Source organism: Mus musculus, chromosome 14, assembly GCF_000001635.26.
Source record: "Mus musculus strain C57BL/6J chromosome 14, GRCm38.p6 C57BL/6J".
In the NCBI taxonomy this organism is placed as follows: domain Eukaryota; kingdom Metazoa; phylum Chordata; class Mammalia; order Rodentia; family Muridae; genus Mus; species Mus musculus.
In genome coordinates, this window is record NC_000080.6 from 49,718,454 (window position 1) to 49,746,180 (window position 27,727).

The 27,727-nt window shown below is 40.5% G+C and overlaps 1 protein-coding gene and 1 long non-coding RNA gene across 6 annotated transcripts in view; one reads left to right on the forward strand and one right to left on the reverse strand.

Moving 5' to 3' along the window:
• Positions 1 to 25,836, forward strand: Gm36146. 3 transcript variants are annotated; one of them, XR_003950928.1, is made up of 3 exons: positions 4,199 to 4,355; positions 4,445 to 4,590; positions 25,493 to 25,836. It is a non-coding gene; the product is annotated as a predicted gene, 36146 (long non-coding RNA). The 3 variants fall into 3 exon arrangements; XR_003950929.1 differs by having other exon boundaries at positions 4,207 to 4,355; positions 4,472 to 4,590; XR_383420.3 differs by having other exon boundaries at positions 1 to 4,590.
• Positions 1 to 27,727, reverse strand: part of Armh4 (armadillo-like helical domain containing 4) — a 101,921-nt gene that overhangs the window by 36,894 nt on the left and 37,300 nt on the right. The window contains exon 6 of one of the 3 annotated variants that reach the window (XM_006519452.4): positions 10,409 to 10,875. The exons of the other annotated variants lie outside the window; for them this stretch is intronic. Coding sequence (XP_006519515.1) covers positions 10,808 to 10,875 — 68 coding nt within the window. The 3' untranslated portion in view covers positions 10,409 to 10,807. Of the gene's footprint in view, positions 1 to 10,408; positions 10,876 to 27,727 lie in introns of those variants that run through there. 3 annotated transcript variants of the gene reach the window in all.

The following is a 27,727-nucleotide window of genomic DNA, read 5'->3' on the forward strand; positions in this document are numbered from 1 at the left end:
TGTTCTTGATTTTGTTTTGTTGTCCTTCTTACAATTTATGTTGGGGGAGGCTGGTGAGATGGCTCAGCAGTTAACATTGCCTGCTCTTGCAGAGGGCCCAGAATTGGTTCCCAGCATGCCAGCCTGGCTTTGAAACCATACTGATAGGGACAGTGGGAAGTTAGCTACTTAGAAGGTTATACTGACAGGTTCCTGACTATATGCATCTCTGCCATATAATATCTGCACACATAGACTGGTCCACATATGAGTAGCCCTGGAGGGTTTGATGCAACTTAAAAATCTCAATATGAATTTTAATCAAATGCCCAGATGACAGGCCTTGGAGAGTATGGTTACACACTTACTGGTGCTCAGTAACTACCCACCAGTAAATCTCTTGATGGGAGCTGACTTGAAAACAGAGGCTCAGATTTTTATGGAATAAATGCTTAACATAGTGTTTTTCAAGTGAGTCTCTGAGGGATTTGTTTTAGGATTGAATGTCTAAAATAAGATTCCAATGCTCAGCAAACTGCATGGCCCTGCATTTTAATACTGTGTTAAGTACTGAGCCCCCTTGCTCGAAAGGCTAGAGGATTTTAAAAGATAGTGCTATCCAGGTGAGGATATTTTCTCTTAAATTTGAATACATATTAAGCTGACCTTGAAGGATGCAAACTTTAATCCCAAATTTAACTTGGTGATAGAAAAACTTGTAGAAGGCCTGCCACCAGAGGCAACTCAGATGGGATTGCTCCCAAGTGAAGAGCTGCTGAGTCACAGGATTGTAAAATGTAAGAATAGAAAAGACCTTGGGTGCTATTCTCTCAGTTCTGATCCATCCACAGTTAAAGGCACGTTGCAGTATTTTTGAAGCATCTTTGTCCAAGGAACCTCAATTGATTTGCATTTATTAACCAATCAGCCTGCCAATCCCTAAATGCCTTTGGCCTTTGGATACCTGCAGGCTGTTATAACAGGCTTGTCTCTTCAGTAGGCTCATTGTTTGAAGAAGTGAAGGAATAGCTCACAGCAAATAAAACCCCTGCATCTATGTCCCATGAGAAGTATCATGAAGAAGTACTGAGACAGAGAACCTGAGATGATTGGTCAGGGTGCACTTGCAGTTTGCTAGGAAGAGACAGAGACCAACCATCATCCCATAGCTTCTTCCACATGAACAAAGCTGAGATGGGCTGTTTTACTTTGGACAATATCATAATGTAAATCTCTGGTTGAACTAGAGTCAGAACCCACACTCCTAAGTCACTCCTAGAGTGTCATAAACCCCCCTCATCCATGTGGGGTTCTCTAGTCTGGATTCCAAGGAAAGGGTGATCTTTCACTCATTCTCACCTATCCTCCCCTTGCCCTGTAGCAACAGACCATATGTCTTGTCACACAAGGCCCAGTTGTGCAAGTGTCCTTGTCATTTGCTCTTAGATGTGGTCCTGACTCAAACTTATTGCCAGTGACCTGTAATTGCAGGGCCCAGTCATTGTGGAAGTGGTCATGCTTTCATCACACTCTCCCTTTCTCATGGATGACAGCTCAGATGCCAAGGCACCCTAATAAATAGCCAAACAAAACATAAGAAGGAACCTGAATCCTGAATGACCAGTGAATCAAAACCCTCTACTTCTCTGGGCCCTACCTTGGGCCTTTATACTATAAGGATCCCAAATCAATATAGTATGCATTCAATACAGTACAAGCTAAGAGAGGCTAAGTATTATTTGAGAGTTAGGGCAAGAGGCAGATGCTGCTCAGTGTTGGAAGGATCACTCTCCATTAAATCTTTGAGCAAACTCGGTGTTTCCTACATGAGAGGAAATAGAAGCAAATATTTCACTGGGCACATCAGGTGCAGACAATTTATTAAGCAATTTACATTCACATTATATTACATAATCCTCACAACTCTAGATTGCTGCCTTTCATTTACCTACAAGAAACTCAAGGCTTAGAGGGATGAATTAATCAAGTCATATAATCAATTAATTTTGAGTGGAATTATCTGCATTTATCTGCTTATAGGCACACTTTCCTAGAGAAGGAGAAACAGGGAGAGGGAGAGACAAGAGACGAGAGACAGAGAAAAGAGACAAGAGACAGTGTGTGTGTGTGTGTGTGTGTGTGTGTTGAGGGATCAAATTAACGAAGGAAATGTGATAGCCTAGGTGTTGTGACTAGAACACTGGCCCATGAGACAAAAGACCTGGAAGTTTCACAGGTAATAACACTTGCATGGTACTAGGCTTCTCAAAGCATATATGGCCTCTGGAGTCAACAACAATCATGGGCAGGAGAGATGGCTCAGTGGGTAATGACAATTGCTTTGCAACCATGAGGACTAGAGGCAATGTACTCCTATCATTCCAGTCTGGGTAGAGGGGCAGAAAAAGAAGAATCACTAGGGTTTGCTGGCCACCAAGCTTGGTCCAGACACAGTGAAAGATTCTGTCTCAAAGACCTAAGGCAAAATGTAATAGAATAGTCACATGCATATACCACACATATATACACAAACATATACAAGACACAGTTCTAATAGCTTATAGCATGCATACAAAGAGACAGCTGACATTTACTCACTGCACCTAACCAGCCACTTTTACTCTCAAAACAACCATAAGGGAGACAGTATTAAGGAATTAAGGATTAATCTGGCAAAGGACAATTTAGCACAATGGTCAAAGATATCAGCTAAAATAATGTCAGTGCACCCCAAACTCAAAGGCATGAAGCCCCAGTATGTCATAGGCTAATTACCCTTAATTCTGCATAGATATAGTTCTTCATTTTCCTCCAGCAAAGGACGACAGGATGAAAAGGTAGGAAAATCCATTCCTTTTTACCACTGTATTTCATGACTTACTATTAAAACAGTAGGGAAACAAGGGTTTCACCCATAGACTACTGGAAGAAAAAAGGAAGCCTTGCCTTAGGACAGCACCTAAGAACACATGAAAGGCATTCAGAGAAGCAGAGGACCTCTTTAAACACTGAGCAATGTTCCAAACAAAAGGCAGGAAGTGTACAGTTTAAAGTCAAACAGAGTCAATTTTATAGACATGGAAAAAGGGGCGATTGATGTAAGAGATAATCAGAGGAGAAGCATGCTAGCATAAGTCAAGGCTGAGCAGCTCAGGGACAGAAGAGGGCTGCATAAAATATTTAAAGGGCCTTTCTGATGTTCTGTTTATCCCAGGGCACTTATAAATCCAGGAGGTCATACTCTCAATGGACCTGCTGTGGACTGGGTGCTGACCCACTTTGACAAATATGTTGTCCAACCCAAGGCAGAAATATGGCCTGTGCAAAGGACCCCTGGTGAGGATGCTAAATCTCTGATTTTGAAGTCACCATGTATGACCAGCCATTTACATTAAGCAAGCAGTCCTGTGGTTTAGGGAATAGAGAGTCAAAATGTATTCTCTGTAGCAGCCTACGTATACTATTGGAAATAGCTCAACCAAAGCTTAACATCAATCATCTCAAAAGTACCCTAAAACACCAATTCTCACTGCATCACTCAGCAAAAGTATGCCACTGAAAACTCTCTGAAGCAGTAACTCTCTCTGCACAAGGCATTTATGGAGAATTAATGAACAGCTGTAGTCTATGGACTGTGAGCAGAACAAGAAATATTAATGCATGGCAAAGTTTTATACTCTGGCTTTTTTTCCCCCAAAGATAGTGATCATTTGATGTGCATAGAACACAAAGCCCTTTGCTCCCTGGTTTGTCTAGCCGACTCTCCAATGACTGCACCTCCAGCTTTAAAGCTATTGGAAAGTACATAACAGGATCTGTCAGAAAGGGTGTTTAAGTTTTAGGTCATGCTGTGAGCCTACGGAACACGAAGTGAGATTGAGAGACTAAAACATAAAGCCACCTACACCCTAGGAAAGGGTGAACTATCCTCACTATCTTCACATGGAGTGGACTGGAGCATAGTCTATTTTAATCAGTATTGGATGTATTTTTGAATCTTACTAGCAGGCTCATGATTTAATCCTTCTAACCACTTTAGTTGAGCTGTAGTGTACTCAGTTTTTCATTTGTCTGCCTACATGAAAAAGGCACTAACTCATCTCTGTAGAATAAAGAAGGCAGTACAGTCTACAGCAGTGACTCAGCTTTGCTGCTGTTGCCTCATGACCCTGTCATAATGGAAAATACCTTAGATCCTTAAATGCAACAGCCCTAGCCCACCTCCTTCTTGGGACAATTGTCACTAAATGAAGCCAAGGATGAACCTTTGATGTTTCCCATTGCTCGGTTTATTGTAACATTAGAACCAGTCAATTAGGGTTTTATTGCTTTTTGTTTATGTGTGAGAATCAAAGTGATGGCCTAGAACATACGAGGTAAACACTCTTCTACTAAATTAAACCCTCATCCTGGAGCCAACCACTTCTGAAACTGAGTGGTTGCCTGGTATCATTCCTATGTCTAGTTACCTTGCCCTCCCTTCCAATGGCAGAACCTACTCAGCTGCTGTCCTCTGTGGAGGATGTATCTGAGAGCTGTGACAGAAGGCAAAACGATGGAGAGCTGTGAGCAGAGATTGGAGAGCATCAGTCATGACTAAAGCTCGATCTGGTAAGGCTTTTTTTTTTTTTTTTTTTTTTTTTTTTAGCTTCCTAGGAACTGGCCCCAACCTCAAAACCTGCTCTGGGGGCAGCTGGGCTCTGCTTCATAATGCACTTCAGGTAGCTGACTCCCTGTGACATTGTGAAATACACCAAGAGCACAGATTAAATGATAGTCTTTGCCTGGGAATAGGTCATGATTCAAATCCAACTTCAGGTGAGCCCTTTGTTTAATTGAGCCTATTTACCTCTCCAAAAGTCAGCTTATTCCTATTTTACCAACCAATTGTTTAAAACAATCTGAGGCTCAAAAAGGTTAATTTATTCAAAATTACTCACTTGATAAAGCTAAGAACTGTTAAAATTCTATATTTGGACAACCCATTAGCTACAAAGCATTCCAAGAGATCTTTACTAAAAGAACAGCCAGGGCCAGGGAGGATAACAAGCCTGCAACAGAACAGAGGGAACAAAGTGGCCATCATGGTCCAGGGACTGCAGCCAGGAGATAAAAGAACTATGTGAGGCAATATTACAACGAAAATGAGCTGATGTAAGCCATGTTCCAGGCACTATGAGTGTGTTAGCCTTGCTAACTTCTAAAGATGGATCCATGGTATTAATAAACACAAACTAAGGTACTCGAATTTTAAATAATTCATCTGAGTTCCTTCAACAAGGAAGGACTTGATCTTAGCAATAAGGATGCTGGAGCCAGTCCTTCCTCAAAGATCCTGAAGACCCCAGAAAGAGCAGTTTTAGTGGAGTGATGTAATCTAGCCAATTTACAGACTGTGTGGTAGAAAGGGAGAGAGAGCAGAGGCTCAAAGTGGGTGCATTGCTCCCCCAAGTTGTCAGAGCAAAGCACTGCAAGGTAAGAGATAGGAAACCATGGAAATTGATTTTTGCAAATCAGGAGACACCCATTTCCAAATCAAGGCGTTGTCAGTGCCTCTCACCACCCAGAGCCTTCAAGGAAGGATTGCTGTGGCTCGTCCCATGTTCTGGAACTACCAGGCAAACCTTAACTTCTGGTAAAAAAAAAAAAATCTAGACAGCCCCAGTCTTCAAAGGCCTCTTTGTCCAAATGCCCCTTGGTTTGTACAGACACTAGCCACACTAGATGAAGATCTTTCCTATGATTTTTCTTAATTGAAAAAAAATCTACAAACACTCTAGTTAAAATAAGTTCAAATAATCAAAAAACTGAGACTTGGGAGTTGAATATACTTTCTAGGGTGAGGGGGCATAATTTAAGCCATCACAGGCAGAATGGGTTCTAGGGGGAGGGTATTTTAAAGATGAAGATGGGAGAGACAATTTATATCTCTCTTAAAATAACATTTCATTAAGGATCAGTAGAGAGGTCACAGTTCTTTCTAAATAAGCAGAACATTTGATTATCTTCATCCCAAGCAAAGCTTGCCAGGCCAAGCATAAAATTTTAGTATTCTGTTTTGATTCAGTGAGTTGGAGACGGACACAGCCTCATTGCTTTAGCCAAGAACATTGTGGTACTAACATCCATCACCGCTCTCCCACTCATGTCTGCTCTAGTCAATAAAGAGACAAAATCAATGCCCATGTCAAGCTGCACAGTTAACTCTCAATCCCAAAGCCTGGCAGAGGCAAGCAGTTGTGCAAACAAATAGAAGTGAGCAACACAAACTTTCTACAAGCTGCAATCGACTTGGTGTTTGGTTGATAGATAATTTTCTTGAGCAGATTAAATAACTTCTTCGATACCATGGAGACACAGTGGTGGAAACAAGAATCTTGAAAGTAGCCAGCACGGCAAGAGTAAGTCAAGAATTACCCATGCTTACTTAGTAACATGAGTTATAAATGGGGCAGCCATCCCAGATATTGGCATTGAAATTTTGCCTTAAACAGTTCAGCAAATATTGGCTTTCATGTAATGAAATTGTCTTGATAATTATTCATTCATTTGTTTCTCCTGAAATGCTCCTTTAATTGTTACCTAGCCCTCACAGATTGGTTAGTATAGCATCACAAACATAAACATTTAGCTAGACTCTAAGTGGAAACACCTGCAGGCATGAGCAGGCAATAGTTACTAATGTGTGTCTAATGTGCTAAGACACAAGTGTCACCATAAACATTCTCAAAGACTTCATTCACTACAGAATTCAACACAGAATTGTATTTGGTTGAAGAGGAAGACAAAATTTTCAAAGACCAAGAACTAAGAATCCCCTTAAAATAAACACAACTCCTTCTATACATCAAGAGTGCTCTATTTCAATAAGCAAGTTTATGACTGTCATTTATGTCAAGTATATTGATATTATGAAAAACTTTTAAAAAAATCTTCTTTAGTGGGAATTAAATAGTCATAAGAGACAGATGGACAGAGGGAACTGGGTGGGAGAGGAGAAGAGAAGAGGATGGGGATGTGGTCAGGATCAGGTGTTGGGAGAGTCAGGAGGGATGGCCAGATGGCCATGAGAATGAATAGAAATCTGCAACTGACTTGGGGGGAAGTAGGAGGCATCTTCAGGAAAAGACAGAGAACTAGAATAAGGGAGGTCCCAAAGAACCAATGGGGATATTCTTAGCTGTGACTCACAGCATTGGGGATATGGAAATTGAAGAGGCCACCTTCTGTAGCCAGGCAGAAACCCCAATGGAATGATAGGGACACCAACCCACTCACAAAACTTTTGACCCCAAATTATCCTGTCTAAAAGAAACTCAGGGACAGGGGATGGAGCAGAGACTGAGGGAATGGCCAATCAATAACCAGCCCAACTTCAGACTTATCCCATGGTCAAGCACCAATCCCTGACACAACTCTGTTATTCTTGCAGACAGGACTAGCAAGGATGGCCTCTGCTCCACCTAGTAGCTGATTCAGATAGATGGAGACACCCACACAGTGTATGGAGCTTGGGGTCTCTTATGGAAGATAAGAGGGAAAGCTTGTGGGCCTCATAGGGAATAGGAACACCAGAAGAAGACAAATAGAGTAAATTAACCTGAACCTTTCAGGCTTTCAGAGACTGGACCACCAAACCAAAGAACATTCATGGCTGGACCTAGGCCTTCCCAAACATATGAAGCAGATGTGCAGCTTGGCCTCCATGTGGGTCCCAAACAACTAGAGCGGGGACTACCCCCAAAGCTGTTGCCTGTCTATGGGATATGTTCCTCTAGCTGGGCTGCCTTGTCTGCCTCAGTTGGCGAGGATGTGCCCAGCCTCGCAGTGACTTGATGTGCCAGGGTGGGAGGATACTCTCCAGGGGCTGGGGGGCAAGGGGGGCACCTACTCAGTGGGGAAGGGGAGGAGAGACGGGGAAGGATTGTGGAAGGGGTGACCAGGAGGGAGGCAGTGAGTGGAATGTAAAATGATTAAATAAATAAATTAACAAAATAAATGAATACAGTTGCAGTTCATTATTATGAGGCTATTGAAATCCAAATGTGACTTTTTTTTGACCTGTATTCTTTTTTTGTTTTGTTTTGTCTATATACCCAAAGACCTGTAGACCCATAATCACAAATGGTGTAATTTTGGTCTTATCTGCTAGCTTCTTTATGGTTTCTTATCCAAATCTCAAATAAATAATGTTACTTTTTTCTCTTAAAAAAAGGAAAAACTCCTTCTTTATAATTCCCACTAGAGTATATAAAGCATTCAAGAACTAATAAGAATTCAAGAATTTATCAAACTTTGTTTTAATAGTTTACCTATTATGTTATGTGATATTGTGCTGTGCTAGGTGTTAATGTCATGTTTTCTTTTTTGGTAATAATAATTAAGAGTAATTCAGAACAAGACCAGACAAATCAACTGTTGATCAAGTAAAGTAGTATTGTTTCATATTTAACAAAAAAGAAAAATAAAAGCCCAAGACACTTTTTGTTAGCCAGAGTACTATTTGCCGTTGCAATTGAGTGAAGTAGTGGTGGGATATTCATGTCAGGGTCCAATGATGGATGTCAACTCTGAAGGAGCACAGCTATGCCCAATCTTCTGTAAGCAGGCACAGCTGAACCTTGGTGGTGGCAGCTATTATGTTCAGAGGACAGGGCAGCACGGAGTCAGACCTAATGAAGGCAGCACCGCATGTACAACCATGTACCAGTTATGGGATATTCTGCCTTAATTTCAGGTGGCCTTGAGGTTTTAAGGGCTAGAATGAATATGTAGTTCTGCCTCTGAATTCCAGTCGAGAAAGCCGACTCTCTTCTAAATATTGACCACCAGGAACAAACTTAACTGAGAAGAGGGAAATGCACAGAGCAGAGAGCATTTGTAGCTGCTGTAGCTGAGGAGAATAAAGTGAAAGCCTAATTAACGTGTGGTTTCCAGAGATGAAATGCCTTGGAAATAGAGGTGATGGCAGCAAAGCATCATGGATAATAAATGCCATCAAATTCCACACTTAAAATTGTTAGTGGATATTTTATGTGAATTTTATTTATGTGAATATAATGTAATTTCCCCCTCAATTTTAAAAAAAGATATAATGCAAGAGAGAAAGTATTCTAGCTAGGCATGGCAGTATATACCCACAACCTCAGCACTTGAGAAGTGGAGGCAAGACTATCAAGAGCTCAAGGCCAGCCTTGTCTACTCAGTGAATTCAAGTCTAGCCTAGGCTATGTGAGAGTCAGTCTCATAAAGTATGGACAGGGGTAGGTGGGAGGCTTCAAAAAGTTCAGGAAATGTTTTAAACCAGAAGGGAATCTTAGAAGAGGACCAATATGGTCACCTCTCCATAAGAAAAATGAAAAAACAACTTACTACATCCTAAGTTAAAATCATGCATTCTATGTAAGTTACTGATTATAAAATTTAACATTAATATTAAAGTCATATATGCTACAAATGCATGCACAATTTCAAACCATCTAAATGCAAAATAATTTGTATTGAAAGGCTGGCCAACAATATAGCTAAGTGAATGAAGATGCTTGCTGCCAAGCCTGAAACCTTAGTTGGATTCCTGTAACCCACATGGTAGAAAGAGAGAACAGAGAACAAAGTCCAGTAAGTTATCCTCTGACTTCTACACATGCTCAGTAGGACTCATGAGTACACACACACACAGACACACACAGACACACACACACACTGAGACACACATACCCCACAAATAAAAAAATCAAAGGAAAATACCATCGCAAAAATCTCAGACACTTCTGAACTGAGGCAAGGTGGGGTTTCGTCTTAGCCTCTGAACTTTCCCTGTCAAAATGAAGGTTTTCAAGCCTTTATCCTCAGTGTTACATTACCACAGGAAGCACAATGCAACAGGTAAGCACTTTACTCTGTAACTAAATAATAATCTGAAAATTTAAAACAAAACAAAATCTTTTAGTTCTTTTTATTTTCAAGTCCCAAAAAATGACTGTCTTCAAACTGATTATAAACATTGATTTCACACGTGTGGACGTGATGGGGTGGAATTTCCTTTATTGCCCTCCCAGCAGAAGAACTCTGTTGCTAAGGAAAAGCTCTTGCAGTATGGCGTGACTTATGTTTCCACTATTAACTCTACATACAGTTTTGCATGAAACTTGCTGGCAACAGACACTGTCTCCACCTGAAGCATGTTGTAGGCCTGAAACTAACTTTTTCTTTCTTTCTTTCTTTCTTTCTTTCTTTCTTTCTTTCTTTCTTTCTTTCTTTCTTTCTTTCTTTCTTTCTTTCTTTCTTTCTTTCTTTCTTCCTTCCTTCCTTCCTTCCTTCCTTCCTTCCTTCCTTCCTCCCTCCCTCCCTCCCTCCCTCCCTCCCTCCCTCCCTCCCTCCCTCCCTCCCTCCCTCTCTCTCTCTCTCTCTCTCTCTCTCTCTCTCTTTCTTTCTTTCTTTCTTTCTTTCTTTCTTTCTTTCTTTCTTTCTTTCTTTCTCTCTTCCTCTCTTCCTCTCTTCCTCTCTTCCTCTCTTCCTCTCTTCCTCTCTTCCTCTCTCTCTCTCTCTCTCTCTCTTTCTCTCTTTTGCTTTTTTAGGATTCAGCATTACCATGCCTGTTATGAATAGACAGAATTGCATTTGACTTACTCTCAAACTAAGATGTTGTGCAATGAAGTCTGACTGACACTTGTTTCATTTGAGAGTGTCTAATGATTTGCTACTAATGACACAGAGAAAAAAGAGAAGAAAAGGTTGTACCTTGTTTCTCAGTCACTAAGAAAGTATGGTATAAAAATATAGTTTATATTCAAAATCAAATTGTTGATTCTTCCATCATAAGAAGGATCTAGTCCGAAGTTGTCATAAGTGATCCAAAAGAGTTCATAAGAATGATCTTGTCCATTACTTCAATATCTACACAAAGATATCAAGGCAAAAGATAAGCATGTCAATTGCAACATATTTCTTCTTTCTCCCAGTTGCTGACATTTGCACTGAAGTGTAAAATATTGCCATAATTATATCCATCCATGCATGCAGCATATATGTATCCATTTGTTCCAGCATATATGTATCCATTTGTTCTAACATATATGTATCCATTTGTTCCAGCATATATATATATATACATACATATATATGTATATATATATATATACAGATATCTATCTATCTATCTATCTATCTATCTATCTATCTATCTATCTATCTCCATTTGTTCCATACTCACAGCAACCACTTATTACATTGTGCAGATACTATGATAGGCCATAGAAAATATAGATATGTAAAAGGCATGAATGCTCTTCTCTCAAGAAGCTCATAGTCTTTGGTCTGGAGAGATGGCCCAAGAGTCAAGATCACTAGCTATTCTTCCTGAGGCCCCAAGTTTGATTCCAAGAAACCACATGGCAGCTCACAAATGTCTGTAACCCCAGTTTCATGGAAATTAGTGTCCTATGTGGACAGACATACATTCAGGCAAAACATCTATATACATAAAAAATAAAATAAATCTAAAGAAAAAAATCAAATAATTTTTTTTAAGCAAAGCTTACAGTGTTATAAGGAAAGCAGACACTAATAAACTTAACACAGCTAGCACAGGGCTGTGGAATAAACAAAGGGACAGTTATCTCATAAGGGTTCCCTCAATTAGACCTCTGCATCTATTGTAGAGCAAGTAGGCATCCCACAAACAGAAGAAGGAGGATTGGGAAAGAGAATTGCAGCCAGAGAGGCCTAGTTATGCATAGCCATAGAAACATGGGAAAACACTGCCTGATCCAGTTGAGAGGATTCAGAAGGCCAGGGTCAAAGTACACAGACAGCAACTAGGCAGCAAAAGGTGGCTCTTACACAGGGAGGATTTGAAACCCCCAACTTCAGAGCTCCAAAGCCATCCAAGGGAACGTTATTTTGTCCTGTAAGCAACTGGGGTGGTCAGCACAAGGCTTTTATATAAACCAGACTATACTGTCTCATGGAAGTTGTTCTTCAGAAGACGGCATCAGTGGTTAGTGGAGATTTTGCTGTTTAACAGAGGAGATAAGACTGTGTTTCAAAACAGTATCTCTGAAACCATCTGGAGAACATACTAAAAGTGGAAAAGACTACACAAACAGGGTCTTAGGCTCTGTACTCTTATCAGTTTAAAGAAGACAAAGTTGATAGTGCCTGGATCACAGGAGGAAGGCTCATATCAAGGGCAGCAAAATAAAGTCAACAGGGAAGATAGGCTAGCGCATGGTAGGAGACCTCTTATCAAGCAAAACCCCTTTATCTTTATAAAGATGAAAACATGAAAGGCTCTGAGTAATTGAAGGGTTTGCTCAAGACCATACCATACGGACAACACAACAGAGCAGGAAGGTCACCCACCCCACTATATTACAATGCTGCTTTCTTATGTTACAGCACCATTAAACACTCCTGACTTCCAAACACAGACATGAAAGACCCCAGGCATAAGGAATATGCCTATAGGATCTAGAGTCTGAGGCCAGCCTGGGCTATTTGATTGAGTTCAAGACCAGTTTCAGCTATGTACTCTCTCTCTCTCTCTCTCTCTCTCTCTCTCTCTCTCTCTCTCTCTCTCTCTCACACACACACACACACACACACACACACACACACACAAAATAGATATGAAGGCATACATAAATTAAGAGAAACTGTGCAGTAAGCTTTTCACTATATTGAATATGTATCTTGTAACCTGGCATGTATAAATGTTTACTTGTCTAAAGAAATGGTTGGAAAGATCATGCTAGCTTTAAGCCATACTTTTTATACAATGATAAATGAAGAATTGAATACAGTAAAAAAGATCACGGCAGTCCTGAGTTAACTTTTTGAAAAGATGAAATAAAATAGTAATAGCATCAAAAATAATAAGGTATTTGCTTCTGCAAGGTCCTAACTAAAGGCAAAGAGCATTGCCTGTGGCTCATGAAACACATTTCCTTACAATACAGCTTTTTAATCCCCTTAAGAGGAGACATTCAGATTTAGTTTTACTCATTCAAGAATCAGTCTTTGGAATTGATGAGTTTGGATTTTAAAATATAATCAGCGAGCCATTTGAGATAGAGGTAATATGAAAGAGGAATGTCATGTTTTATGTCAACCTTTATTTTGCTATTATCTGGTTAAAATGTTCAAGACTGAGTGTAATGCCCCTTCCCTTCCTGTCTGCCAGATCCACTCTTGGCTATGCCTTTTCAACTTCTTTTGCTTATTAATCACAGCACCTCAGTATGAAATGAATGAAATTCCCAGGGGAAGTCAGACCACTCAACATTGAACGTACCTTCCACATACCACATGCTAAAACACTGAGAACTTCTCCAAGTACTTCAGTGCAAAAGCCAAACAATAAGCAGCTTGCATTCACTCAAGAGACATATGACAGTAATGTGAGTTGTAATTAATTTTAGGTAGTTAAATTATTAAATAACATCAGGAGAAGGAAGCTATTCTCTATGCAATTCAAATAGTGCAGATGGCAAAGGAGACCAATTACTTTATTTACAAGCCTGTGAGGGTCTTTTTTTTTAAATTTAATCTAAGTTTTTTTTTCTTTTATTTATTCACTTTATACCCTGCTCACTGCCTTCCTCTCCATAAGCCCCTCCCACATTTCTTTCCCCTTCCCACTATCTTCCTATGAGCGGGTGGAGTTCCCTGGAGTATCCCCCCACCCTGGCACTTTAAGTAAGTGAGGCTGGGCACTTCCTCTCCTACTGAGGCCAGACAAGGCAGGCTAGCTAGAAGAATATATCCCAGGTACAGGTAACAGCTTGTTGTTGTTGTTGTTGTTGTTGTTGTTTGTTTTTCTGTTTTTTTGTTTTTCGAGACAAGGTTTCTCTGTATAGCCCTGGCTGTCCTGGAACTCACTTTATAGACCAGGCTGGCCTTGAACATAGAAATCTGCCTGCCTCTGCCTCCCAAGTGCTGGGATTATAGACGTGTGCCACCACTGTCCATAGGTAACAACTTTTAGGATACCTCCTGCTCCAGTTGTAGGGCCTCATGAAACTACAAATCTTCTGTAAGGCAAAGGACTCTGTCAATAGGATAAAACGGCAGCCTACAGATTGGGAAAAAAATCTTCACCAACCCTCCATCTGACCCAGGGCTAATATCCAAAATTTACAAAGAACTCAATAAGTTAGACACCAACAACCCAAAGGGCCCAATTAAAAAATGGGGTACATGGGTTGGTGAGCAGAGGGATGGGGAGGGCATAAGAGGGGTTTGGAGGGGAATCCAGGGAAGGGACAACATTTGAAATGTAAATAAAGTAAATATCTAATAAAATATGGGGTACAAGAGCTAAACACAATTCTCTGCAGAGGAATCTTGAATGGCTGTGAGAAGCACCTAAAGAAATGTTCATATTTCTTTCTTAGTCATCAGCGAAATGCAAATAAACACAACTCTGAGGTTCCATCTTACACCCATCAGAAAGGCTAAGATCAAACACTTAAGAGCACATGCTGGAAAAGATGTGGAGTGAGGGAAATACTTCTTCATTGCTGGTGGGAGTGCAAACTGCGAGGATCTTAAATGGAGTAAAGGAGTCCAGATGCTAGTTCTATATTTCAACATAAGACATAGACACCTTGTCAAACTCCATTTTACCTAAGTGTTGACCCCTGATTCTTCAGTTTAGTCAGGAGTCCTATTGTCTTTTATCTGGTATGTCCCCTGTGGTTACATTAAACTCTATATAGCAGAATCATTTTGGGAGGCATTACTTGTTTAATCCTAATATTCGGAAGGCTATATACTCTGTCTGCTATTATCATTTTGCAAACACAACACCCAGCAAGTGCCTAATACAGTGGGGTTGCCACATAGGTATCTGTTGGTTGGATGGATTGGATGGAATGGAATGGGGTAATTTGCAGAAAATTTTTTCCTGAAAACTCTGCCATTGTTTTATACATATATACATGCATACATATGTATATATGCATACATATACATGTACATATATATGCATATATATGTATATATATATATATATATATATATAGTGTGTGTGTGTGTGTGTGTGTGTGTGTGTGTGTGTGTTTGTAGATATGTAGTGGGGGGTCATAAAACTAGAAAGGAGATTATAAGAGGAGAAGAAGAGCTCTTAAGGAAATAAAGGAAATGAGAAGGAAATAGACTATGTTGACATGGAAGCACAAGGGAATGGACCAAAGGGGAGCAGGGTCCACAGTGAGGGAGGTGGGTGGGTGTGGGGACAATCTGACAAAGTATAAAGACACGTAAGTGTAAAATGTCATAGGAGACCACTCAAATATCCATAAGGAATTTGTAAGCCCATTTTAAAAGCTACGCTTACAGTCAGGCAGTGATATGGCTCATTGGGTAGTGTTTGCTGCTAATCCTGATGACTGGAGTTCAACCCAGATCCCATATGGTGGAAGGAGAGAAGTAACTCCTACAATTTGTTCTCTGTCCCCCACATACACATACATGCACACACATGCACACACACGTAAATGGATAATAACACATTTATCTAATTTTACAAAAACTTGTTGGGTGAAGGGTTTCAATTCAGAGTGTGATATTCAGTAAGCTGTGATCTCTGGGCAGCTTTTAAGCTACTTTTCCTCTCACAGAAAAGCCTTTAGGTCATAGATTTCCAGGGCTTTTGGTTGACTGCAGCACCATCTACTGTTATATTTGAGGAAGTGACATCTCTCCAAATGCTTATTGCAGATGATGCCCTAGACAAGACCCTAGGGCATTCAGATGCCACATGTCCTTATGTATAATGATCCTTAAAGTTATCTCTAAGGAGAGAACACTTCTGTGTTGATTTCAATGACATGTCCACAGAGAATTAGTCTCAAGACCCTGAAGAGCAGTTCCTGTCTTCAGCACCCCTCCTGGGAGCCTGGCTAAATAAGAGGTGACTGTCACAGCTGACTCATGAGAGGGAGCATCATTAATTCAGTTCCTCTTGTCTGAATAACACATTTATATTTATATTTGGTTTTGTAAAATTTCCACTCTTTTGAGTATTTGTCCCATAAAAGTTGGCAACTCCAACCTAATAAAAACAGCCTGAAACCTAAAATACTATGAGCCATTTCTTTGCCATTTTAAGAAATATCACACACACTATTTCCCAGTGCTTCCTGTCTGTGTCAGAAGATGCTCAGGTGCTGGTATGAAGCAGCTGGCCTAGTGGTACAGAGCTTGCCTGGCATATGCAAGACTCTGGCTCAGGTCCCCAACACCACAAAAATAAAGGTGCAAAGACCCTAAAGACAGTATTGGCTGTTATTAAACAAACATAAACCCTGTCTAGTGTGAACACATTCACATGCAGTGCCTTTGATTTCTAAAGCAGTCGCTGTCCTAAAAAGAAATCTACTGTTGCTTTTTCTTGGCTCTTTGCTCAATATAAAAGGAAAGAAGGAAGGAAGGAAGGGAGGGAGGGGAGGGAGGGAGGAAGGGAGGAAGGGAGGGAGGGAGGAAGGAAGAGGACTCATTCATCAGGAAAACATTCTTCCCAAGGCTGTAGTATAGCTTTAGATAGCCTTTTTGTTGAACTTATACAAGTTCCATGTTGTGACTGTAGTGCAATGGAGCTGTCTGCTTAGATTGGGGAGAAGAAAAAAAAAGAGATTAAAATGGTAAGAACAGGCTGGAAGTGGTGCTGAAAACCTCTAGTCCCAGCATTCCCAAGACACAGGTAGGCAGAACTATATGAACTGGAGGCCAGTGTGATCAACTCTATGTGTGTGTGTATATGTGTGAATGTGTGTGTGTGTGTGTGTGTGTGGTGTGTATGTATTTGTGCATGTGTGTGAATGTGTGTGTGCATTTGAGTGTGTGCGAGTATGAGTATATGTATGTCTATGTGTAAGTGTGTGTGCATGCATGTGAGTGTGTGTATTTGTGTGTTTGTGTGTCTGCACATGTGTATATGTGTGTGCATATGTGTGTGGTGTGTGTGTGCATTTGTGTGAGTGTGTGCATACATGTGAATATGTGTATGCTTGTGTGTGAGAGTGTGTGTGTTTGGTTGTGTGCATGCGTGTCAACATGTGTGTGCATGTGACTGTGTGTGTTTTTGGTGTGGGTATGTGCATGTGTGCACATGTGTGAGTGCATCCTTCGTGGAGGCAGGGTACTGGAGAGAAAGAGACTGTGTATGGGGGGAGGAAATGAGTGTAAGGCTGGTAATTTGAATTTGGTCTCTGAGACTTACATGGTAGAAAGAGAAAACTGGCAATGTCAGTTGTTCTTTACCCCCAAATGTACACCTGCATGCGCACATACACACATGTAAATGTAACTAAAGTTTTTAATGTTTGAGAGAGAGAGAGAGATGCACACACATCTGTAAGCCCCAGAACTAGGAATTTTGAGTCAGGTGAATCTCTGTGAGTTCAGGGCCAGCTTGGTCTACATAGCAAGTTAAGTTCCAGGATAGTTGGGGCTAAACAATGGAAGAAAACATAGATGGCCCAGACCTTTTACCAGTTGTGTAAAAGACCCCGAGTCCCATGTTTCTTGGCAGTAAAATAGGTCGAATAATTACTACACAACCCTACAATAGGATTGTTACAGGGACAAAGAAAGTAGAGTCTGGTAAAGGTATGGTATACATTAAAGGATCATGTAAGTTTCAAGAGGTATAATCTCATCTGCAATCACAGTAGGATTATTACACCTTAGAGTCTTTTCATACCCAAGCAAGTACATATTTGAGAGGCATCAGCATCCCAAGTAGTGCTGTAGGTTTACCAACAGAGGGCCTGGCTTTCTCTGGGATGAAAACATTACTTAAGAGGAAGTGATTGAGAGGATCATAGGGACACCTTATGCTAGGCTGGAACCCAGGTCTCCAGGGCACTTTTCAGTTCTATACATTTCAGACTTTTCAGAGGAAACCTGGAGATTAAGACCTGTATGGAGGAGTAAGCTTCCTTGCAGTTCCCTAGCAGTATGGCAGCAGGCTTCTTCCTTAGTAGGGAAAAACATGGACAAAGGAGTGGTTGTGTTGGTAAAGTACAGCAAAGGGTCTTTGTGTGGTCACCTTAGATTTTGCATGCACATGGTCTACAATGTGCATACAGTACTAGCAGATATCCTTTACTTCAAGTCTCATAAAGTGATCTTACTATCACAGAATGCCTTCACTAGTTTATCATGTTTCCTAGATGTAGTTAGTCTATTTCTGAAGTTCATCTATAGTTTTCATATATTAATGTGTGTGCATAAGTAAGTGTGGGGTTACAGGACATACATGTGGATATATGTATGCATACATGTTCAGGTCAGCCTTAGGAAAACCTTAGATACCATTCTTTGGGAACCATCCACATTTATTGTTTGTTTGAGACAGAGGCTTTCAATGTCTGGCATTCACCAATTAGAGGCATGCAGCCATGCACAATAAAGAAATAAAAATATAAGTTTTTTGAAAGACTAACAAGTTTGTTCCAGGGTTCATCAGAAGGAACATCCGAGTGACTTTCCTGGACAGATACCACTTGCTCTGTTCATCACCTCAGCTTTTCCCATTTCCTAGCATGTGTGCTTTGAGGAATTATGTGGAGATCAGACCCAGAGAACACTACCTGCTCTCTTGTGAGCCACACTTACCACTGTACTGCCTGTGCCTCTGCAATCCAGTACAGTCATAGAACCACTGGTCACTGTTCGCATTAACACATGGTTCAGGCTACATCCAGAATTCCTGTTTTCCCCACCTCCTGGGTAAATGTGGAGGATATAGTGAAGTCACTAAAGTAAGAATGATAAGTGAGGGACAGTGGAAGATAAAGAAGAACAATGAAATTGGTAAGAAACAGGCTCATGAACCATGGAGACTTTTAGTTACAACATTCAACCTTTCTTGGAGGTTGTGCTCTACCTAGGATGTGTCTGTATGCCCACTTATCCTACACGCTGATCTTTATAAATATGAGAGCTGCTGAATTAGGGGCATGGTTTTATTTAACATATATGAAAAAATGAATTGAGTATGATGCTGTATGCCTATAATCTTACCATTTAGAATCAGAAGTTTAGTCATCCTTGGCTACATAGGGAGTGTGAGGACAGTTAGAGAGAGAGAGAGAGAGAGAGAGAGAGAGAGAGAATTTGAATTTTTGGAATAAGGAAATGTGACCACTGAGTGTCTTTCCCAGGAGTGTTGCACCTTTGTGCATTATGTAATTCCATCAGGGTTTGGAAGATTTCATTATTTATGAATTATTTCACAGCTCTTTCAATATGGCTTATGGCATCACAGGTCACTCTCTAATTAGAAATGTAATGGTGGGATGACCCTTGTCTTTCAGAAATAGCCAGCCTTACATCTTTCATTCATATTACTACCTCCTCACTCCAGACAAATCCCTGGTTCTATGATGTCTATAATGAAGCAGTTGTGGCTCCTGATTCATTCATGAATTAATCCATTAGTGAAAGGCATCTTTAATAGTCATATCCATAATTACCTCTTCTTTTAAAATGTATCCTATAGCAATATGAATTATTGATGGGCCCTCAAAAATCATTTAAGGAAGATATTCCCAAGGGAGGTGCAATGCACTACCAGTCTTGTGATAAAGGGATAAAGGGACCCATGTGGGAGCATTCCATATGCTTTCAGGTAATTGCACATCAAGATTCTGCCCTGAGAAGTTTCTATAGTTGCTATGGATACTTACAGTCAATGACTTATACAACTCATCCTGTTTCAAACTCCTGCTACCTTTACTCTTGAACAACTTGAAAATTCAAGTCTGCTTAATTCAAAATGAGTTTCAGTCCTACAGATGTGGAAGATGTTATGTAAAATCTTCACAGTGGTAAGCATGCCTTCGTTTTCAGTTCCTTCCCTGGGTTGTACAAATCTTCATTTATACATGGCTGTATACAGTCTTCATGTTGACTGAATGGAGCTTTTGAATAACCACAGATCTGGGTCTTGCACCATGCTCTGTGAAGGAAGTTTTCTGTGAGAAGTACAAGGGCTCTGAGATGTAAAACCAATCACCATAGACACTAATTTTCAAATATTGAAAGAAAAGGATCAAGTTCACTGTTTGGCTTCATCCTCAGGGGATCAGGAGGCTTAGCTGTAAGTCCTTTCTCTGGCACTAATTGGAGATATGGGGGCAATTACTGAACTGCTCTGATTTCTATTGTGAACATGAAGTGCAGGTCTGGGGAATAGACTTAGTGGGTGAAGGGCATGCTGGGTAATCTTGAAGAGTTCCACAGCATACAGTACAGGGGCAGTACGTTCCTACAAACCCAGCATTTTGGAGGTAGAGGAGAGAGACTCCCCAGGGCTTGTTAGCCACATCAGTGAGCTCTAGGTTTAGCAAGAAGCCCTATCTCACAGCCTAAGGCACAGGGTGATTGAGGAAGATAATCAATATGGGACCCCTGCCTCTTTAGACATGCTCACACCAAGTACCCACAAGAACCTATACACACACACACACACCACCCATCCACCCACCCACACACACACACACACACACACACACACACACACACACGGGGGGGGGAAGAGACAGACAGACAGACACAGAGAGACAGAGAGAGAGAGAGACAGAGAAGCACACAGAGAGAAAGCTGAAATACATTCTTTTTCTAAACATGATTAAGTAAATCCAGTTACATTAGCCGAGTCTATGCCAGATTGTTAATACTGTGGTCCTGCATTTTATTAAGATAATCATTTTGATTAGCATTACCTCAAATTAAGAGATAAGGACAATCACTTGATTGATCTTGTTTGTACATAGCTGGAAGCCCTTCAATTTCACCTTGGCTTACTGTCATTTTTTTTTTTTTCAAGGTGCAATTTAGATTTTGCTTTTTCCTTTGTGGACATTTTTTTTTCCAGCTCTCCTAGTATTTCTCCTTGTTTAATTGCCAGAAGAGCCTACTTATATGTTTTTGCATGTTAATAATCCCCCAAATGATCCCTATAAGTGCATTCTGATTACAAGGAAATTACTTCGCAGCATTTTTCTGGAGTGTAATGTGCCGTATTAATGGTTTTATTAACTGTGGCTGATGAAGGGATTGGCTTCTGGCTTTATTCCAAAGCTCCTTTTGCCTCTCACCAAAGGAAAATCACCTACTGGATTTTCAAAGAACTGCATTCCCCAAAAAGGGAAGGGGCTGCTTCCAGTTCTTCCGTCAGTGTGGGTAACGAAAAGCAGGCGAGAGCTTCTGATTCTGGGAAGGGTTGAATCCCGTCACCTTTCTTGGAAGAATAAGAAATATTACATCAAGGAGAGAAGATGCGTCACTAAGATATTTGGGTTTGGGTTTCCAGAAGACTTTTCAAAATAAAATGAGCCTAAGTTTATGTTAGACAAGCCTTGATACAAACAAAACAAAACAAAACAAAACAAAACAAAACAAAAACCCCAATGTCTAGAACCTCCGAAAAGACATTAAAGATAGAAAAAAGAAAAGAATTTTCAAACTAGGATTCAGAGGCATCTAAGAGATGAGTTAAAAGTAAGACCCAGAACCCCCCCCCCCCAAAAAAAATCGCTGGGCGTGGTGGTGCACGTCTTTAATCCCAGTACTGGGAGGCAGAGGCAGGTATACAGAGAAACCCTGTCTCGATAAAAAACAAAAACAAAACAAAAAAGTAAGACCCAGAAAAAGTAACTCTAGTCTCTGGGTTAGTCAGTGGCAGCAAGGACAGAGTATATATGGTGTTTACCACTCTAGGCAAAAGTAAGCTGGAATCGGTCTGTCTCTGTAAGGCTATGGAATTAAATGTTTGGATTTTTTTTCTCTTTTCCCCCTTTTCTTTCCATTTCTTTCTGTCTCTCTCTCTCTGTCTGTCTCATCTCTGTCTGTCTGTCTATCTGTCTGTCTGTCTGTTTCTCTCTCTCTCTTCTTTTTAAAGAGTCACTATGTGGGCCTGACTGGCCAAGAACTCAGTATGTAGTCCAAGAATGCCTTGAACTCAGATATCTGCCACTTCAGAGCTGGAATTGAAGGCATGTGACACTACACCCAGACAATTTGGAAGTTTGTAAGGAACTATCATTCTGAAAATAAAATATTTGGGTTTCATCTGAGTCATAGTCTGCACCAGTAAAGGTAACTGGCCCATTATTTCCAAGGTCTGACCATTTCTACAGTACAAAATAGAACAAGGAACAAAACTCAATCTTAAAAAAAATTAAGATTTGAGTTATAGCTCAGTTTGGAGATCAAAAACCTGATAAAAGTACTTTTCTAGTGTCTATAAAGTTCTGGGTTCATATCTAACAACACTTAAAAGTCTTGCATGGATACACATGCCTATAACTTCAGCACCTGTAGAGGTGTTAGAAGTTCAAGGCCATCCTCAGTTGCATAGCAGATTTGATACAAGACTAGGCTCAATAACACTCTATTTCAAAAAAAAAAAGTCTAAAATGTTAGATTACGTTCTGGATAATCTAGCCTCAAACTGTTGTTCAGAAAATAAATAGTAAGTGTGTAGGGTGATGTGTGGGGAGGGGGATGAAAAACAAAGTGTAGTGACACATAGTGACAAGATGCTCGAATGACACCTGCTACTTTGTTTTCTGACTTACAGAGTTAAATGTTAATTAATAAAATAGAATGGTAAAGACAAAAGAATCGATGATGAAAAGAAGTTGTGGAGGGAGGAGAATCTAGGGGAACACATGAGTCAATTAAGTGACCAGAGCGCAAGAAAGATACCTGAGTTTGATCCCCAACACCCGTATTAACACTGAGCATGGTGTCACATGTCTGCAAGTTCAGTGTTGTAGCTGCAGAGCCACTAGGTTCCTGGATCTCATGGGCCAGTCAGCACAGACCAATTAATGGACTTTAGATTCAGAGAGAGATGCTGCCTCCAAATATAAGGTGGACAGCAACTAAAGAAGACATCAAACATTCACCTCTGGTCTGTACAACTGTGTTCATATACATCGATGTGCATCACACAGAGGATTATAGGCCCTTAATGAATGTTAGCACAAGTTGACAGAATCCTTCTGCTCCCTACTGCTGTGTTGTTTATGCAATGGAAGTCTATGTTAAAACTATCTTGTCTACAGATTGCTAAGTCTGTGTTAATAAAACGATTTTGGAGGCTGGGAGACATTGAAAAGACTTCAAGTTTTCTACAGTTGTCAGAGTGCATATTGTGACTTGTATTCTGTGTATATCACCTTTTAAAATGTGCCAAAGCAAAATCAAGCAACAAGACAAAGTAAAGTGTGTCTGGAGAGTATTCCTCAAGGCTTATACATTGATGGAATCAAAATGGAAATTTCTGGTATCCTTGGAGACTTAGTTATGTCGTGTGATATTTTTTTCTGGAATCTGTCTTAAGAGAGGATGTTTTGCTGAAGCAGATACGTGAGAGTATGTTTTGCTGAGAACAGACACTTGGTGTTCTGCAAGCTAACTGGAAAAAGGGCATGTGATGTTTTGCTTAAGTAGACTCTTGAAAGGACATTAATGTTTGGAAAGGGTCTAAGTATAACCCAACAGACAGTAGATGATGCTGTCACATTGGTTCACCTTGCCTTCATCGCTGATTATTGCTTGCTGTAAGAACTTCTCATGATATTCTAGCAGCTCCTTGCATCTTCTGTGGACTTGGCTGGTTGGCAAAGCACTGCAATTTCTTCTGGATAGAACTGCCTCTGCTGAGTTGTGAATGGTGTTGGCGAGTAGAGCAAGCTCCCACTGCTGATTTGTGTGTGCTGAACTGCTGATATCCTGACAACAAAGATTGGAATTGCGCCAAAGAACTATTTCTAAATGGATCCACACCCCCCTTTGACCTGTTAGCCTTTTCTTTCCAGTACTTCTGTAGGCAGTGGGCTAGAAGGGAGGTTAAAATGTTTAAAAAAAAAGTTTTTAAAGTAGGTTTTGAAAAATCTAAGCCAACAGGGCATAAATACTTATTATTTAAGGTTTTGGAGTTTTTAACACCACTTTTAATCAGTACTATATAGAAACCCAAAGGCAGTTCAAATCAGGTTAAATTTTACTACTGTATAATACATAAATTTGGTGTCTATTATAAATATGACAGAGAATCCCTGGTGTCTGATGAGCTATGATTTTCCCCGGAGTCAAATTAATATCATTTAAACATCCAACATAAATGTAGCTATAAGATTTGATGTCCCATCCCTTCTCCCAACTCAGCTGAAAAGTTTCAAACCCAGAGTAGCAGCTAGCTCAGAGTCAGCCTTTTCTCCCTCTTTAAACTATCAATAGTAGTCCGTGCTGGATGTTAGGGTCTATGAGCTTCACAAAGGCATTCAGATGAGTTGGGTTCCTAAGAAGGGCTTCAGTCATATCTGAATGTGGGCAGACTTTCCCTCTGTAATAATGAAATAAGAAAAATCATCCTGGAGAGGCCTCTACAGAGCAACTCAAGGAAACATGGCAAGAGGCTTGAACATGGAAACCTTGCACATATCAGGAATTCAGAAAAAGATCAGTACATTTTAGGGGATTTTCTGATGCTCGACCTATAGAACCCCAACTTACTTGATCTTATTTGAACAGTTAATCTCTCCTTTGGCTTTGCCTATGTTGTATTTTGACTGTGTGTACCATCGTTCCTTTGATGTCCAAATACAGCTTCAGCATCCCCAGGTAGCTTAACAAATTTTTTAGTGGCTCACATAGAACCTACTGCTATAGTGCAGTCACTGTGAGCCATTAGAGTTGGGCCATAATTGACCTAAAGATTTCTCTTTGAACTGGAATGTTTCATTCCTGGCAAGAGAATACCTAGGAGAATAGATAGTTAAAGCACTCATGTATTCACTTAATTATGAGCACATGTAGTCTTAGCTACCCCAGTAACAGCCAACTTAATACTAAGAACTCCACTCATTAACATTTGATATGGGCAGCTGGGGGTGTAGCTCATGGGAAGAGAATTTACTTAGCATGGAACATGCATGAAGCCATGGATTTGACCATGTTGTTGACTGCCTGTAATTTCAGCACTCAAATAAGGATCAGAAATTCAAGGGCAGCATAGGCCACATAGCTTGTTTGAAGCCAGGCTGAAATTTGTGATAGCACTTTTTTTTTAAGCCATAAAATTGACATTGTACCAATTTTTCTCAAAATAGGTCTTAGAAAGAAGAGGGTATTTATGGTATCCTATAGGTGGGCAAGGTGAACAGCATCTTGCTAATGAGAGTTCTTTTTATTCCTCTTGAAATGAATGGATTCTGTCAGTTGTCTCTGCCATAAATCCTGGGTGGTTATCATGTACACCAGTCTAAGAAAACCACACCTTGCATAGCACAACCCACAAAACTATGGCTGGTATCAACTCAGCTTGGAGATAGAGGTTGAAAAATGTCTCATTCTGTAGCCCACACTAGCTGTAATTCACTCTATAGCCCAGATTTTCTTCATACTTATGGCAATCTTCCTGCTTCAGTGCTGGGGTTACAACTGAGAATCACCAAGCTGAGCTCATCTCTCAATTCTTTTCTCTTTCCAGACACCTTCACATACCCTAGGTGAGAAGAGAAGAGTAACTTATAAAACACAGCATCCAGAGCTGCTCTTCGGAGTCTCATGAAGCATAAAGTGAAAGGAGATCCGGTGTCTGTCCATTGCCATCCGTTGTTTTCTTCAGGCTCCTCAGGACTGCTGACTGCTGCAGCTAGTGACTTTCTGGGTTTCAGCCTTCTGGACATCTGGGAGCACAGTGGGGATGAGCCACAGGAGTCCATCATGTTGGTGTGTTTGCCCTATTTATAGCCTACCTCCTGCTAAAGAGAGGACTGAAAGCACCTCACAAAACAGTAACAAGAAGAGATAAAAATAAACAAGTGGAAAATTCCCGCAACAGGAGTGTTGAAACTGCACTGGATGACGATTTGGACACAGACAGGCAGACATCTGCAAGTACTACTAACCTACAAGCAACATACATTCAAATGGAAGGTCTATGAAGGAATAGTACCTAGGACTCAAAGGCAGTGTATGCTATATGTTCATGCTCTGGAGGCAGGGAGATATAGGCTCTTCATCTCTTCATGAACTCGCCAGTGCATCTGACCTAATAAAGATCTGCATCCAAATCTAGGACCTGTCTAGGAAAAACAGTTCAAGTCTTCAAAGGAAAGGGAGTGGCTTTAAAAACTACTCAGGCATCATCCCTGGCACAGAAAGAACATATAAGCATTGACAGATGCCAGACCAATCCCAGGTCCAGGTGTCTACATCCACATATCTCTAGTCTAGATTTTCAAGTTTGTAACGGGGCCATGAGATTTCTAAGGAAACTGAAGTTTGAACATTGAATTTAAGTCTTTTCTCTATGTGAATTGTAAAATGTTGAAAGTGGAAACACTGATAGTTGTGGGGGAATAGCAGAGCATATAACTTACTTTGCATGATGCTTGATAATCACATTCCATACCCCAGGTTTGATACCTAACTCTGTAAAAGACTGGGTATGGTGGTGTAGCTTATAACACCTGCACTCTGAAGGTAAAAGCAGGGGTCAAAAGTGAAAGTTTATTATTCTTGGATAGAGAACTAGGTTGAGACTTTGAGATCAGACTGAGCTCACAAGGTCTCATTTGGGGATAAAAAAAACCCTAAAGCCCTAAAATATTAATATTTGATATACTACTAGGAGTAGTATGAGATTTTACTATTGAAAATTTTATTCATAGTAGAGTGAAGCACTCTCAAATCCTCTTATTCATACCCTTACATATACAGAAGCTACATCCTATGACAGGATAATCCATACATTCCATCTATGACAGGTGTTAACATCCCACTATCTTTTATAATTCTCTAAATGAGCACCCTGGTCTTGGGGATTTGGCTAATCTGCTACCTCTCTCTGTGCTTTTTACACCGCATTAAGGTTCCTCCTTTTTATTCCATACACATATTTCATTGCAATAGTCCCAAGCAACCTCCTGGATGTTTTAAACCACAGTTCACCATAGCCTTCATCAGAATGCACTGACGTTCACTGAAATGAGCACATTTTCTACTCTCCTTTAGAAAGCGTCTCTTCCTTGCTGCCATAGTGTGTGTTGCATGATATTCTTAAGTATTCCATCTTAGCTGCCTGTTATTTTAAATAAACTGACACAGGGAGATGAGAAAAGAATGCTTCCACGACTTAAAGCTGAGTCTTCCTCACAGCCCAGCAGTCCATTTCTCTAAGGCCTATCCACCACACTACTGCCACACATCCTGCTTTGCTATCATTCCCAAACACAGTTGTCTCGGTTCCTCTCTATTGTATCTCTATTGTATAAGTTGGAGAGGACCAGCTAAGGAAGCTGGTAAGCAATTCTTTGTGGCGTAAAATGCATGAGAATTTTTAAATGACTTGTCTTACCAAGTTAGTAATGCTGCATTTTTCTAGGTCCTTCTGTTGGTTGCTATAGAAAGGGTGACATAAACCAGTGGATGGCACTGTGCCTTCTAAAGTCACACCTCACAAAAGGATGTCAACTGGATGCAAAGCAAAACAGTGGTGATTATTCTCTTCCCTACTTTGGAATTGCTCAGCCACTAGCCTCACATCTGTGAGACTGAGCTCTGCTCTAGGATAATTTATGACATGGAAACATATCAGTCTTTCACTGCCTACAAAACACAGCACATATTCAGTTAGGGCCTCAGTGAATGCCCCATAGAAAGTAGGCAGATGAGCGCTGTTCCTGTCTCTGCTGCCAGCATTCATCCTTAGACTATTCAC